General features: G+C 48.8%; 2 protein-coding genes across 5 annotated transcripts; one reads left to right on the top strand and one right to left on the bottom strand.

The window, feature by feature from the left end:
• Window positions 1–559: 559 nt before the first annotated feature.
• Window positions 560–6533, bottom strand: EMC4 (ER membrane protein complex subunit 4). Of its 4 annotated transcripts, none has more exons than XM_066627586.1 (6): window positions 6472–6533; window positions 4233–4324; window positions 3244–3358; window positions 2911–3064; window positions 1259–1419; window positions 560–846 (listed from the first exon to the last, which is right to left on the bottom strand). In XM_066627586.1, exons 1-6 carry the CDS (start codon window positions 6475–6477, stop codon window positions 811–813), a joined length of 564 nt encoding a protein of 187 aa, XP_066483683.1. In that variant the 5' UTR covers window positions 6478–6533; the 3' UTR covers window positions 560–810. The 4 variants fall into 4 exon arrangements, with proteins under 4 accessions (XP_066483683.1, XP_066483685.1, XP_066483684.1 ...); XM_066627588.1 differs by having other exon boundaries at window positions 6492–6510; XM_066627587.1 differs by lacking the exon at window positions 6472–6533 and adding an exon at window positions 6367–6462.
• SDR39U1 (short chain dehydrogenase/reductase family 39U member 1) lies at window positions 6531–13998 on the top strand. Its single transcript, XM_066627585.1, has 6 exons — window positions 6531–6658; window positions 8598–8704; window positions 9948–10030; window positions 11122–11243; window positions 11692–11835; window positions 13326–13998. The coding sequence occupies exons 1-6, from the start codon at window positions 6643–6645 to the stop codon at window positions 13739–13741; spliced, it is 888 nt and encodes a 295-aa protein (XP_066483682.1). The 5' UTR covers window positions 6531–6642; the 3' UTR covers window positions 13742–13998.
• Window positions 13999–14330: the final 332 nt, after the last annotated feature.

Raw genomic sequence — 14330 nt, 5'->3', positions numbered from 1 at the left:
CAACTTTAGGGATGCTGGACCTTTAACAAGTGTATAGAAGAGAGAATTGCAGCAGGTGCAACTTGTCATCCCACAGATGACAAGCTACACCTGCTGAAATTTCTCTTCTATACACTTGTTAAAGGTCCAGCATCCCTAAAGTTGAAAGTTTGAGCACCCCTGCTCTAGAGCTTACTTTCAGTCTCATTGGGTTCATTAATGGAAAAGGAACTCTGGGTATAATATTCAGCATTCCTGCCAAGATGAGCTGTAGTCATATTCTGGTGATTTTTACAGTGTTAGCATGTGGGAATACTTGCCTTACATGCAAGTTTTTCAACACTTCACAGACTACAGAGAAACCAAGAAATGTATATGCCTGTGTCAACAGCCCCATCTTATCTCCCTTTACAAAGCACACTTGCTTATTCTGAAGAACTTCACCTCACATTCAGCACAGGGAACAAGCAGAGCTCTGAAAGACAGCAGTACCTCCACCATCTTCTTTTAATCACCATATGTAAAAATGAAAACTGTTTCCCAGCATACTGAGTTTGTATCTAAGAAAACCACATAGACATACAGTGATTCAACACTTTATTTGAACTCCAACATAAAGGAGAAGGTGCAAAGAACTTGTTATCAGGGATGCTGCAGGCAAGCCTCCTGCTTCTCCTCTTCCCCTCCCCCCCTGCAGCACAGTTCAGACCTTTATATTCTGTTCTTATGTTTGTATATCTATGCCATAGAGCAGGTCTCTTAGTGAGTCAGGAAGAGGGGTGCATTTGGGAGTGGTGCAAAGTAGCAGATGGTTTCTGGGGCTCAGTGAGGTCACAACACTAAACCCCCACCTGTGAATTCCATGCGCTAAAAAGGAGAGAGAAAGAACATTACCAGCAGACACAAAAAGGTTGCCTTATAGTCAAATACTTCTTTAATACCACAATTCTAACTGCTAGGACCAAGCAAGAGAATACCCATGCCCCACCTCCTTCATGTTCTTGTAAGTTTACTTTAGCAGCTACCACGGTTTTTTTTTCCAGAAAAAAAGTACAGTTTTGGTCCAGGGAAGCAAATATGTTGCTTTTCTCAGCCCCTAGTAAACTTCCACCTGGCTTGAAAGGATATCTCCCTTAAGCCATTTCTGCCCAACACTGCATATACACAACAGGAACCAAATGTGTACACCTGTGGGCTGAGCAGAAATAGATTAAGGCAAGATTCCCCCCCCCCCTTCTGTGTCCTTTAAAAGGTCAGGTCCCAGAACCTTCACACTCACCTCAGGGGGTTCAATGAAAGCCAGCCAGTCAGAGGCATGTGTTGGCAGGAGCCCCATTGACTGGCACTTGTAAACAGCCAAGGCCAACCCCAAGAGGTTGCCAATTAAATATACCAGACCCTGCAGGAACTTCTGGCTTGAGCTCTCTAGAAGCTTGAAGGCTGTGGAGATAGCAGAAAAGAAATCAGAGACAGGCTAGTTTGCAGAGAGGGAAACCCAAAAGGTATATTTCATCTCTTGGGGTCAAAGAAGGTGCCAACTGTACAACAGCATTCTTTTGGTACATATCCTACACCTTAGCCAGAAGGTAGGGTTGGGAGAAGAAAAAGGAATCAAGAGGCAAAAAGGACCTCTTGGCCATCACATTTTTGTTCTGGAGGCTGTCGCCACAAGGCATGAGCCCAGGCAAAGCTTGGAAGAAAATTTAGTGGAGAGATGGTCTGTCAGTCTTACAGAACCTCTTCTAACAAGCGCTTTGTTTAAAGCAGAAATATAAACTGACCAGCCCTAAATATAGCAGTTAAAGATTAAATGTTCACTGCAGATGTCGTAGGAGATACTAGCGAGTAGCTCAGTGTTTACTGTGCATACCATTCTCCACTTCTACAAGGAATTGATTTTTAAAAAGCTACACTGGATTTGTGTGTAAAGCTTTATCTTGCAAATGGCAAAATTTTGAGGGACATACAAGAACGTGGGGGTGGGATGGGGGATAGTATCTGAGGTATACAATACCCCAGCATAAGCCCAGAGACAGAAACCTAATAAGAGATACTGCCTCAGCTGTTTCCAGTGTGTTCCAAGAACTGTGTTTCAGAGTGGGGTATTTTCCAGCCCTAACACAAAGTGTCAGGCTGAAACTGGGATTTTTCACATGCAGAATGCAACCACTGTTCTTCTGTTCAGATGCAGCTCTATCCCCAAAGGCTGCTAAACCCCAGCCAGCACAGCCACTCAACTACTCTTGGACTAATTACTTTGCCTGAGTTTCGAAACACAACCTATAGTATTCTGAAGTGCTCTCATCCAGGCATAGTTGTGCAAACAAGGGGTGTCTGTACTGCTGCAGATCTGAGGAATGCACCTCCTGCTCAGACTTTACTTGTTTGCTTTGTCTGATTTTGTTCATGCAAGGAAACCACCTCATCACCTAAATTGCCACAGGATGTGATGATGGCACCTGAGCTAGATGCCTTTAAATGGTGATTGGTCAGATTTATGGAGAAAGAGTCCATCACAGGTTACATGTCATGACTATATGCAACCACCTGGTTTTAGAAATAGGCTATCTCAGAATGCCAGATGCAAGGGAATAGCAACAGGATACAGGTGTATGCTATTGTATGCTGCCTGAGGCATCAAGTGGAACACTGAGATACAAACTGCACTAGATGAGCCTTTGGCCTGATCCAGTAGGGCTCCCCCCTTCCCCCATGGCCATTAACTGTACAGTCCAGGGACAGTTCTACCATCCCATCTGCAACTTGTATGAATGAGGCCATACATGGCTACATTCTAACTGAATGTTCTCAGGCTCCCAGAGAACATGCAGTCCTTCCAAACGAGATGCTGGATGATCTTACTCCAAACAAGGAAGAGTGACTACATTCAATCAGGAATTGCTGGGGATGGAGACGATAGAATATACTTACTGGCAGAGATAGACATGAGTGCTTGGATGGGCCTCCAGGCCATCATACAGACCATCATGGTGGGGAAGATGGAGATTGTGTTGCCTGCCATGTACATGATGAACAAATTCATGGGGATTTGCTTCAGGGGGCCCAGAGCAATATCCCAACAGCGCTGAAAAGGTTGAGACGGAAACAGGTAGAATCCAAGAAGCAAACTCTATACTCAGTAAGCTATTAGTGATCATACACTCTTCTCGAGTCCCATACAGAGTGGTTTTTGATTCCTTTTCTGCTCACCCACAGAGAACACCTAAGAAATTTGACTGTCATTCCAGTTTTACACTGCTCTACCTTTTCCACTAGGATGCGGTCTGTCTCCTGGACACTCGTGTCTGGCACCTGTTTGTCTGAGTAGCCCACAGGATAGAGAGTGTCCCCCTGGCCACTGCCCCGGTCACTCCGGCCCCTGAAAAGAGAAGCGTTGGATCACACCTAGGGCAAACTTATGAGATTTCTACTTTATTTAAAAGTATTTCTACCCTACCCTTTCCCTCCCTATAGGGAGGTGCCTTGGACAACTTGCAACAAAAAAGAAGTCATACACTAACAAAGTAAACCAAAGCATTAAAACATGCATAGCAACATCAAAACTTAACAGACCCTAAAGCAAAAGGTCATCAAAGCAACTGAGAACAACTGAACAAAGGAAAACCAGAGCCCCCAAATCCAAAGAAAATAAATGCCTTTGAACAACAGGCAGAGGGGTAGACAACCTGATCTCCATGGGCAAGAAGTTCCATATGTGGGATGCTACTAAGGTGAAGGTCCTACCCTGGATCACTGGCAGTCAAGCTTCTGCTGGTGGCAGAATTCAAAGGAAAAGACCTCCAACTGATCTTAGCAGGGACTGCGATCTTAAGCCATTTGGGGTGCAATCCTAACCAACTTTCCAGCACTGGCATAGCTGTGCCAGTGGGGCATGCATGTGCTGCATCCTGCAGTTGGGAGGCAGTCATAGAGACCTCCTCAAGATAAGGCAATGTTTGTTCCCTCACCTCAGAGTTGCATTGCCCTTACCTTGGTGCTGGAAAGTTGTTTAGGATTGTGCCCTTAGAGCTTTACAGGTAATAACACAAGCACCTTGAATTATGTGTGTGTCCATCTGTGTCATATACCAGTAAAGGTTCTGACTGAGTGACTGACACTTTGAATTGCATTTGGAGAACAGACTGACGCCAAGCTGGTACAATAGCAGAGTAACTCCTTCAAACAGCTACCTCTGGAGTCAGCCCCACAATATATATTGAGAGCCCCACAGAGCCTTGCCACAGGGTACCTACCGACTCCCACTGCTTGGTCCACTCAGTTCAATGGCCCATTTGAAACGCCGTCCACGATTGGTCACCAGCCCCCCAGGATTGCTCATCTTTTCCTGAAATAGACAGACTCTGAGTGTGAGTGTTGACCAGCCAGAAGAAACTTAAGCACCTTGACCTCTCTTCCTCAGTCTCTCCATTTGCCCCCAGGAAAGCAGAAGCTTCTCCGATGCCCCCTGCCATCACCACCTCCCACAAATCCAATTTTCTCAGCCTAGTGAATAGTAGTGAACATGATGCCAGATCTGGGATTGGAATCCCGCAGCAGGCACAGACTTCTCAAATGCCTTTAATGAGCTGTCAGAGCTCCCCCTCAATTTCCCATCTGCAAAAGCGATCTGTAAAGGATCTTGCACATGAAATGTGCTTGGGTGGGAGGCGGAAGAAAAGAGGTGATTATTGTTAATAGTAATCTGACCTTTAACTCCACACAAACCAAAAAGCATATGACCAACTCCTGTGTGGTGGTATTTCCAAACACTGCCGAACGTCCCCACCCCAGGCTTCCTGTTCCCACTCATTCACTTGTTCCAGATGCTTCACTAGAGGTACACACCACCTCCCAAACCCACTAAGGTTCACAACTACAGCCTCACCTGACCCCTTTTAAAGTCATAAGCATCTTCCTCTCATCCTCTCCCCCCTCCCTTTTTTAATAACAGGGATGGTCCATGGCACTGTGGCAGAGCTCCTGCAGGTTCAAACTCTGATGTCTCCAAGTATGAAGTCTCAAGTCCTCCAACCCTGGAGGACTGCTGCCAGGCTCTTTTGACAATACTAACATAGATGGATCAAGGGTCTGACTCAGGGCAAGTCCATTCATGTGGCAGGCTGGTGACAGGTGCCCTACACCCTGTGTCCACCTGCCTCTTCCCCCAGCCTGCTGCTTGCATGTTCCATCTTCTTGTGTACTAGTGTGAGAACATAAGAAAAGCCCCCAGGGATTAGGCCAAAGGCCCACTTATTCCAGCTTCCTATATTTCACAGTGGCCCACTAAATGCCTCAGGGAGCACACACAACAACAAGAGATCTGCATCCTTGTGCCCTCCCTTGTCAGTTGAACATAAGAACATCAGAAGAGCCCTGCTTGATCAGGCCAAAGGTCCATCTAGTCCAGCTTCCTATTACCGTGGCCCACCAGATGCCTCAGAGCACACAAGACAACAAGACACAACCTGAATCCTGCTGCCCTCCTTTGCATCTGGCACTCTGAAGTAGCCTACTTCTAAAATCAGGAGGTTGCACATTACACATCATGGCTTGTAACCCGTGGTGGACTTTTCCTCCAGAAATCTGTCCAAAAGGCATCCAGGCCAGATGCCACCCCCACATCCTCTGGCAAGGAGTTCCACAGACTAAGTACACACTGGGTAAAGAGATATTTCCTTTCATCTGCCCTAACTCTCCCAACACTCAATTTTAACGGATGCCCTCGATCCAGCACAATCACTGCATCCCATGGCAAGGAGTTCCACAGAGTAATTACTTTCCCAACACTCAATATTAGTGGCTGTCCCCTGGTTCTGCGGTTGTGTGAGGGGGAGAAGAGCATCTCTCTATCCACTTTATTGATCCCCTGCACAATTTTGTATGTCTCCAACATGCCCCCCCAGGCGCCTCTTTTCTAGACTGAAGAGCCTCAAACGGTGGGGGGGGGGCGGCTATGTGAGCCCCCAGAGTCAGCCCTTTTGGTGCCTGATGCAGCCTGTCAGATGGGCCCCCCTTCCCCAATGACATGGCATGTAGGCCTCTGAATGCCCAGGCCTCTGCCCCTTCCACCTTTCAAGGCTCCTGCTCAGTACTCTGCCCCCCCCCCTTCTCCAGTTCAGGGAGTGGGAGGTCAGGAGGAGCCAGTGATGGTGGCCAGGGGGCTGGCAGAGGTGGGTGCCCACCACCATCACTCTGCTGCCTAAGGCAGCCAGCTCAGCTGGCCTCATGGGTGGGCCGGCCCTGGGCACACACCCCCGCCCTGGGGCTGAAGGAGGGATAGCCTGAGGCAGCGCCAGCCAGAAAGGCAGGACCAGGAGCCCCTTCGCAGCGCCTCCAGAGAAGGCCCGGAGTCCCCCCCGGCGAGGCCTGACCCCCCCCCCTACTCACTGCTCCTCTCTCCCTCTGCTCTGCTTCTGCCGCCACAGCCACTTCCGCTCCGGCCCTTTACGTCCCTTCCTGTTCCTGCGGCAACCACGGTGATGGAGGACTTACAACCATGGAGGTGCGCGTACCTAGAGCGGCGCCACCGCCATCCCCCTAGGTGACTTTTCCACTTCCCGGAAGCGCACCCCTTCTGTCTCTAGCCGTTTCAGTGCTCTGCCGTCCCTGCAAATGTTAGAACATTGAGGGTCCTCTTGCGCAGGCGCGGTCGGCTCCTGAGCCATGAGAGTGCTAGTGGGTGAGTGGGAGTGGCTGGCTGACTTGAGGGGGCGTAGCCAGCTGCAGTCCTGCCTTGCCAATGAGCCTGGAGGTGCAGGTGGCAGCACTTGGGGAGGCTCAGGCTGCAGCCAGGGCAGGCTTGGGAGGGGGCATCCCAAGTTGGGGGCATGACTGGGAGGGGGGTGCCTAAGGGGGCATGAGCACTGCCTCAACCCCAGAGCCCAGGCCATCCAGGTGGGCTCCTGGTTGAACTTGGGCCTGTGTGGCCAAGGGTTGCTGGGCAGGTAGACCTGGGCTCCCACCCAGACTTGGAGCCCAGATCTACCTGCCTGGTAGACCTGGGCTCCCATTCCGACTGCCTCCTCTTCCAGGCACGTAGACCTGGGCTCCCATTTTGACTGCTCTGTCGGCTGACCAGGAACTTGCCAGCGCCTCACCCAGTGGGTGCCCAGCTTCGCTTCCCACCCCTGCAGGCACTCTTTCCTGCTACCGTGACAGTTTGAGGGGGGGCCATGCACCCCCCCAGACCCACCCCTGATGGGGGGGACTGCACCCCACTCCAAGGAGAGCTGTGCCCTTAAGGGATGTTAGTGGAGTGCCTGCCCTCCAAAGAGTGGAGCAGAGGATGGGCTGCATCGCCCCTATTGACGTCCTCTGCCCTTACGAATACACACAGGTATCTTTTCTGCTGGCAGCACCCAAGTGGCAAGCACAGCATTGCAATCCAAACGTATAGCATGGCTGTTTTCATCCAATATGCCATGGCACATTGGTGTGCTGCGAGTGGTCTACTGGTGTGCCACAAGAATTTGGAAGAAGGTCATTATTTAGTAGGGTCAATGTGGGATGTGACCCCCCCCCCACTGGCAGCAAGGTGTGCCTTGTCAATGGTCAAAAACCTGATGGTGTGCCTTGACAATTTTAGAGCCTTGTCAGTGTGCTGTGAGATGAAAAAGGTTGAAATTTGTCGGTATAGCATGAAACTGCTAAACAGTTATCATCTTGACCGTCTTCTCCCTTGCATGAGAAGCTACACCTGTTGCAATTCCCACCCTCTGGTTCATTTTAAAATATTTCCAGGCTGCCTTTCAGTCTCATTTTAGCAGCTATGAAAGAGCCTGGCAATAACATATATCAGCGTTTCTCAAACTGTGGGTCCCAAGCCAATTTCAGGTGGGTCTTGTAGCATCTAACTCAGGGCCCAATCCTATCCAACTTTCCAACACCAGTGCAACCATAATGCAGCCCTGAGGCAAAGGAACAAATGTTCCCATACTTTGAGGAGGCTACTGTGAATGCCTCCCCATCAGAGAATGCAGTGCATACTCCATTGGTACAACAGCACAGGGCACTGGAAAATTGGATAGAATTGGGCCCTCAGATGTCATTGAAAAGACAGAGCTGAACATACATGGTACAAAGCTTTTGGGCTATGTAAATTAACAGTATGAGCACACAGTGTAATGGGACCTTTGCCTGATCGTGGCTTAGGTTTGAAGCCTAAATTGATTATGTCACTTCCGGCCACTATGTCACTTCCAAGTTAATGACATCACTTCTAGTGGGTCCCAACAGATTGCCATTCTAAAAAGTGGGTCCTGATTCTAAAAAGTCTGAGCACCTTTATGACATTTATGAAACACCCATATAGAACTGTCTTAAAGTAGTCAATAGAAAGAAAGAAAGAAAAGGAGTGGAGCAAACGGCTAACCAAACAGCAGCTAAAATCAGAAGCTCTTACAAGAGTAACTTGTAATGAAAATGTTTTCACCTGCTCTTTAAAAGCAGGCAGCTTAGGGGCAAGCCAAGCCTCTGGGGAAAGGCAATTCTTAAAGGAGTAGGAGACCACCTACCCTTTTTGATGCATAATTGTCCAGTTGATAATTAGTAGAAAATAAAAGAGAAGTAGTGATGTCTTTGCAAATATATAACCAATTAAAAGATTGTATTTCAATTAGGTGGCGGGACTGGATTTGTCGGCAGAAACTTAACCCAACTGCTGAGGAGCCGAGGGCATGAGGTCACCCTGATTTCTCGCCATCCTGGGAAGGATAGGATCACCTGGGTACGTGACAACACCTTATCTTGAATTAGCACACTACCTGAAACAGGTGATGGGTACCTTTAAGCATGCATAGAATAAGGTTTGTTTCATGAAGACTTTGGCACCACTCCTTAGTCAGGAGGCAGGGCAGGGCAGGAGGTCTGGTCTAGAGGGTAGAGCCTCCATTTGCCTGAAGATACCATCCACGAGGTCGCCAGTTCGAGGCCACCGGTACCGTGCGACCTTGAAGCAGCTGACAAGCTGAAGCCGAGCTATTCCATCTGCTCTGAGCATGGGAGGATGGAGGCCAGAATGTGAAACCAGATCAGAGTGAAACATCTGGACTGTTGTGGTTCTTGAAAGATAGAACCTTCTTTCATTTGTAAAAATCCCTACGGGGATTTAAATAAGCCTGCCTATGTAAACCACCTTGAATAAAGTCTTGAATAAAGACCAAGAAAGGTGGTATATAAATACCTGTATTATTATTATTATTATTATTATTATTATTATTAGTCCTCGTTCCCTGCTGTAACTAAGGCCCAAATTGTAACCAGCTTTCCAGCACTGGCATAGCTGTGCCTGTGGAGTGTGTCCTGCATCCTGCTGTTGGGGGGGGGCAGTCACGGAGGACTCCTCAAGGTAAGGGAATGTTTGTTACCTCGGAGCTGCATCAGCCTTACCTCAGTGCTGGAAAGTTGGTTAGGATTGCGCCTTAAGGCTTCCATCCTGAGCATACCTTTTTGGAAGTAAGCTCCTCTTGAGCACAGTGGGATGAACTTCTGAATAAACCTGCATGGGGTTTGTGCTGTAAATTTAAGTACAGTACATGTAACCATGATAACTGCTTATTCTTCACCTGCTTATCTCTGCCTCTGTCTTTCTCCCATTCCTTTGTTGTCTCCCTTATGTATTTACTAGATTGTATACCCTTTGGGGCAAGGTTATGCCCTCTCATTCTGTGTAAAGCACCAGATCCAGTTTGTGATGCTATATAAGTAAATGAGGTTGTCCCCCCTTATTTACCTGGCCTTGCAACTGTGCCTTTTAACATGCACAGTCGCTCAGCAGCTGAAACATTATCCGTCTTTTATTTCTGTGCCAGAAATTTCCCTGTTGAATTTCAGCGTGCCAGTCTGCTGTTCCTCACAACAAACAAAATGTGTGATGTAATATATTGTATGGATTGTGATGGGGTGTTTTGATCTGGGAAGTGTAGGCATGTGGTATTAGCTCTGAAATCCATCACCTCTTTTCCCATCAGAATGACCTTTCCCATTCAGGACTTCCTCCCTGCGAAGCTGCAGTCAATCTAGCTGGGGAAAATGTCCTTAATCCCTTTCGTAGGTAAGTCCTTATGTAAGGGGAAGGTTTGCAGACAAACTTGCTTGGGATCTGTGTATGTGATTCACATGAGATTCTGTTTCATCACTTCAGCAGTGATCAGGTTGCTATGCAATGAGATGGACATGCCTAAGATACAGGTACGGTAATTGGAAGACTGAAGTATCCTTCCCTCCCAGTAGACAGTGGTTCCGAAACTATGAGCTGTGGCTTCCCTGGGAGTCACAGAAACCAACCAGAGGAGCTGCAAAATCCTTGTGAAAAACCAGCCGCATTATACAATGCATAGGATTGTAGCTCTAATGGGGATCCATGGCCAATGGCCCAGTAGGTCAAGGGTGCCACCAGTCAAAAAGGTTTGGAAACCATTGCAGTTGACCTTTGATGGGCTTCTAGTTTTAAAGGAGACTATGCCCAAAATGAAAGAGTTGGGTGGGTGTTAGTTTAGGGTGCAGGCATAAAAGCCGTGTCTGACTCAGGTATGACAGGTTGGATCAGGAAACTGAAAATAAGAAGAGCCAAGGTTGCATCTCTTATCTAGTGTCACATTTTCCCACAGAGATTCACAAAGAGACTGACGGTCACCAATCTTCGCTGGTGTCTGTCCCCTCCTCACTCTGCAACTGGTATTCAGGCATGAATCTCGGTGGCTTCTTGACAACACTTGGGAAATTGGTCCTGGGGCAGATCTGCTGAACTGAGGATCCAACAGACTAAACCCTGCCCCACCAAGCCCTGTACTGCAGCCCACCACATGCTTTGCAGTTTTTCCTTTGGCAGCTCTGGGAAGGCATCAAAAACAGGAGGTTTCTGAACCCCATGCCAGCCCCTTGATGCACAGACCTGCCTGAGACGCACATTAGACAGGGGATTCAAAAGTTGACTCTGGTTCTCACCCCAGTTTCTTTGAACGATGAGAGCTTCGAGGTCTGGGGGAAGCAGTATCTTGAATGCTGAGAACGGAACCTCTCTCCTTCCTGGATGGAAAAGTTAGCCAGCTGTGCTTTAGGCCCATGTAATAGCTAATGTGCATAGAGGGATGAGAATGGGTGTAACATACTGAAGAGGGTGTGCATGTTCTTCTGCTGCTGCAGGTGGAGTGAGTCCTTCCGCCAGGAAGTGGTTGCCAGCCGGGTAGAGACCACAAAGATTCTCGCAAAAGCCATTGCAGAGGCTGGGCGCCCACCTCGCACCTGGGTCCTCATCACCGGCGTAGGTATTTACCTCAGCACAGAAGAGTAATGTTGCTGCCCATTTTACTATCGTTGTGAGGAAACAGGTTTGGGAAGTTCCTCAGCCTTGATGGGAGCTTTCATTTGTTGGCCATAGATAGTTTCAGTGGGTGAAAACATAGTGTCCCTCCCCCAGTACATAACTGATTTCGCCCCTGTAATAGGTTAGGAAAGATGTGGGCCTGACACCCAGGCAGAGTGCTGCCTCTTGTCAGTGTGAGTGACCCTCCTGCACTAGCAGACCTGCTACAGAGTCATGGAGTGTTCCCAACATTCCAACTGCTCGGGGCTAACCTGGAAGAGGAGCCTGGGGAAAATGTTCTCTAGGACTCAGGACTGTGACGAACATAGTGTTGAAACTGGGCTGTAGAGTTGGTAGACTTCTATGCTAATGTAAAACATTGACCATCTTGTGGTGTCACTTCCTCCCAGGGTACTACAGGCCCAGCTACACCACTGAGTACACAGAAGAGAGTCCAGGTGGGGACTTTGATTTCTTTTCTCGCTTGGTAACCTGCTGGGAAGCAGCTGCCAAAATCCCAAATGATGCCACACGCCAAGTGGTGGTGAGATCTGGTAAGACTAGGGGCAGGGTGGGGCATCTCTTTTGTAGGCATGTTTTATTTATTTAATCATATGGCAAAGTGCAGCATCATTTCAATATACTATTTGTACTTTAATGTATTTATTTGAAAACATATTAAGTGAAATAGCTGTTTTCTTGCTGGGCACAATACCTAAAAATTTTAAGAACATCCCTTCTCTCCACACTGTATCATAGGCCAATGATAGATCAATGAACTATTCCACCCCCCCCCCCCCCCGCTGGAAACCATTTTCTATGTGGGAGGTTAAAGATAATACCTGGTCACAGCAGCTTCTTTATGATGAAAATCTAGCTTGTTGTAGAGGTATGTTTTCCTCAACCAGGGATTTAATTTTATTTAAAATAAGTCTCCCCAACAATTTATAAGAGATTTGGACAGCCCAATCCTGAGCTGCCCAGCGTGCAGGGCTGCAGCAGTACCAAAAATAGCAGCTGCAGCATACAGCACACCCCAGGCAGCCACTGCTGCCTCCTTGGGAGAAGGGGACTTTTCCCCAGGTAAAGTGAGCAGCCCCGCAATGGGGCTACTTGATTCTGCACCCACCCAAGGGTTGGGCCTAGAATTTAAAGCCTCCATGGCGGGTGGACGGCCAACTCCTTCTCGCCCTGCTCCCTCCCCCAGCATGCCTCCTCCCCGCCCTCCCTCCACCTCTCCCCACCCTGGAATGCTTCCTCCCCACCTCCCCCACACTCTCACCTACCTCTCCGCTGCCCAGTGGTCTGTGCAACCACTGAGCAACAGAGGTGGCCCAATGCCCCAGGGTGTAACAAACCAGTGGGAGATCATCTCTCTCACACCTGGGCGCATGGTGGGAAGCAGTGAACCTGCAGCTGAGACTGGGGCTGGGTTGAACCACTGAGAAGTGGGAGAGTAGGCAGTAATAGTTTACAAGCTAACACAGTGGTGCCTGTAAGTGCGTGGGAAGACGATTACCTGTAGTCTGTTCCAGAGTCACCCCGACAACTCTACGAAACTCATCCCAGCGCTGTAAGTATCTCAGTCAAAGTACCCAGGAGAAAATATTCACAAGGAAAGTGCACCCCTTGGGGCTGAAACACCCCACTTTGCAAGGCAGAACTTGCTGCCCTGGAAATTAGCCTGGTTCCTGCTTGAGCAAAGCTATTGCCAAAGTTGGTGCAGGTTAAGCAAGATCGTGCTCAGGCCAAAGGACTGTGTCCTATTTTGTTCTCAGAGGAGGCACTTGTTCCTGTCTGATCCATGACTCATGTTTCTCTGACCCACCTTAGTGCACAGTAATGGCTGAGGGACAGAGCTGGGAACCAGGAAGTGGCTGGCTTAAATTGTGCCTCTTTTGCGACCTCAGTAGATGGCCTTAGGCAAGCCACTTCCCTTCAGTCTCAGACCCAACATGGGGGTCATCCTGTTCTGGAGTTTGTATGTTGCCCTCCAGTAAATATTTCCTGTTTTTGTGAGACATCTTCCTTTCTTTGTCCCCAGGGGTTGTGCTGGGCAGAGATGGGGGTGCCATTGCCCAGATGTTATGGCCGTTTCGCCTTGGCCTGGGGGGGCCCATAGCTTCTGGCCGACAGCCCTTTCCCTGGATCCATGTAGCGGATTTGGCTGGCATTGTGGCGCATGCACTGGAGCGTGAAGATGTTGGTGGGATCCTGAACGGTGTTGCGCCATCTGCTGTTGCCACCACAAACGGGGGCTTTGCCCAGGCCATGGGGTCAGTACTCAGGCGGCCTGCTGTCTTGCCGCTGCCTGGCTTTGTGGTGTCTGCAGTCTTTGGGCCTGAGCGGAGCATCATGCTGCTTGAAGGACAGCGGGTGGTACCCCGACGGACCCTGGAGAGCAACTTCTGCTTTGCGTTCCCTGATCTGCCCTCTGCCCTCCAGGACATTCTGGCTTGATCCAGCAAAAATGGGTTCTGTGAAGCTGGTTCTGTGATCTCTGCATGCAGCAGAATGTGGTGGTAGAATGTCAAGATGGCTGAACAGACGGCATCCCTTCAGCTTGTGAGTGAATGATCAGGTGTTTGCAGGCCTCACCACCCTAAGAGAAAAGAGTGTTCTAGCTACAGAACTCACAGCTACTTGTGCAGCTGTGACATATAGATACATATATGGTTTAGTTCCTTTTGAAACAATAAACCATGTCTCTGGTTGAACTGGAATTGTGTGCTATAGTTTGTCCCTTGGGTGCTGAAGCTGGGAGGGGGATGTTCTGTGATAGGGTTCTTGCATTTTCTTTCAGCAGGCCCCTTGCACAGTTAAAGGCTGTGTGGCAGGCTGTAGGGAGCACTAGAGAAAGACATGTGGTGGTGGGCAGGGTGTTTGAGAAGCAGAGACCTGAAAATCTGGCCTCCCTGGTGTGCTCCCTGGGGCATTTGGTGGGCCACTGTGAGATACAGAAAGCTGGACTAGATGGATCTATGGCCTGATCCAGTGGGGCTATTCTTATGTTCTTAACAGGAACCAAGTTGGATTGTGACTCGGCAAT

This window comes from Tiliqua scincoides, chromosome 5 (genome assembly GCF_035046505.1).
Source record: "Tiliqua scincoides isolate rTilSci1 chromosome 5, rTilSci1.hap2, whole genome shotgun sequence".
NCBI classification, from domain to species: domain Eukaryota; kingdom Metazoa; phylum Chordata; class Lepidosauria; order Squamata; family Scincidae; genus Tiliqua; species Tiliqua scincoides.
This window is presented reverse-complemented; position numbering and strand designations above follow the sequence as displayed.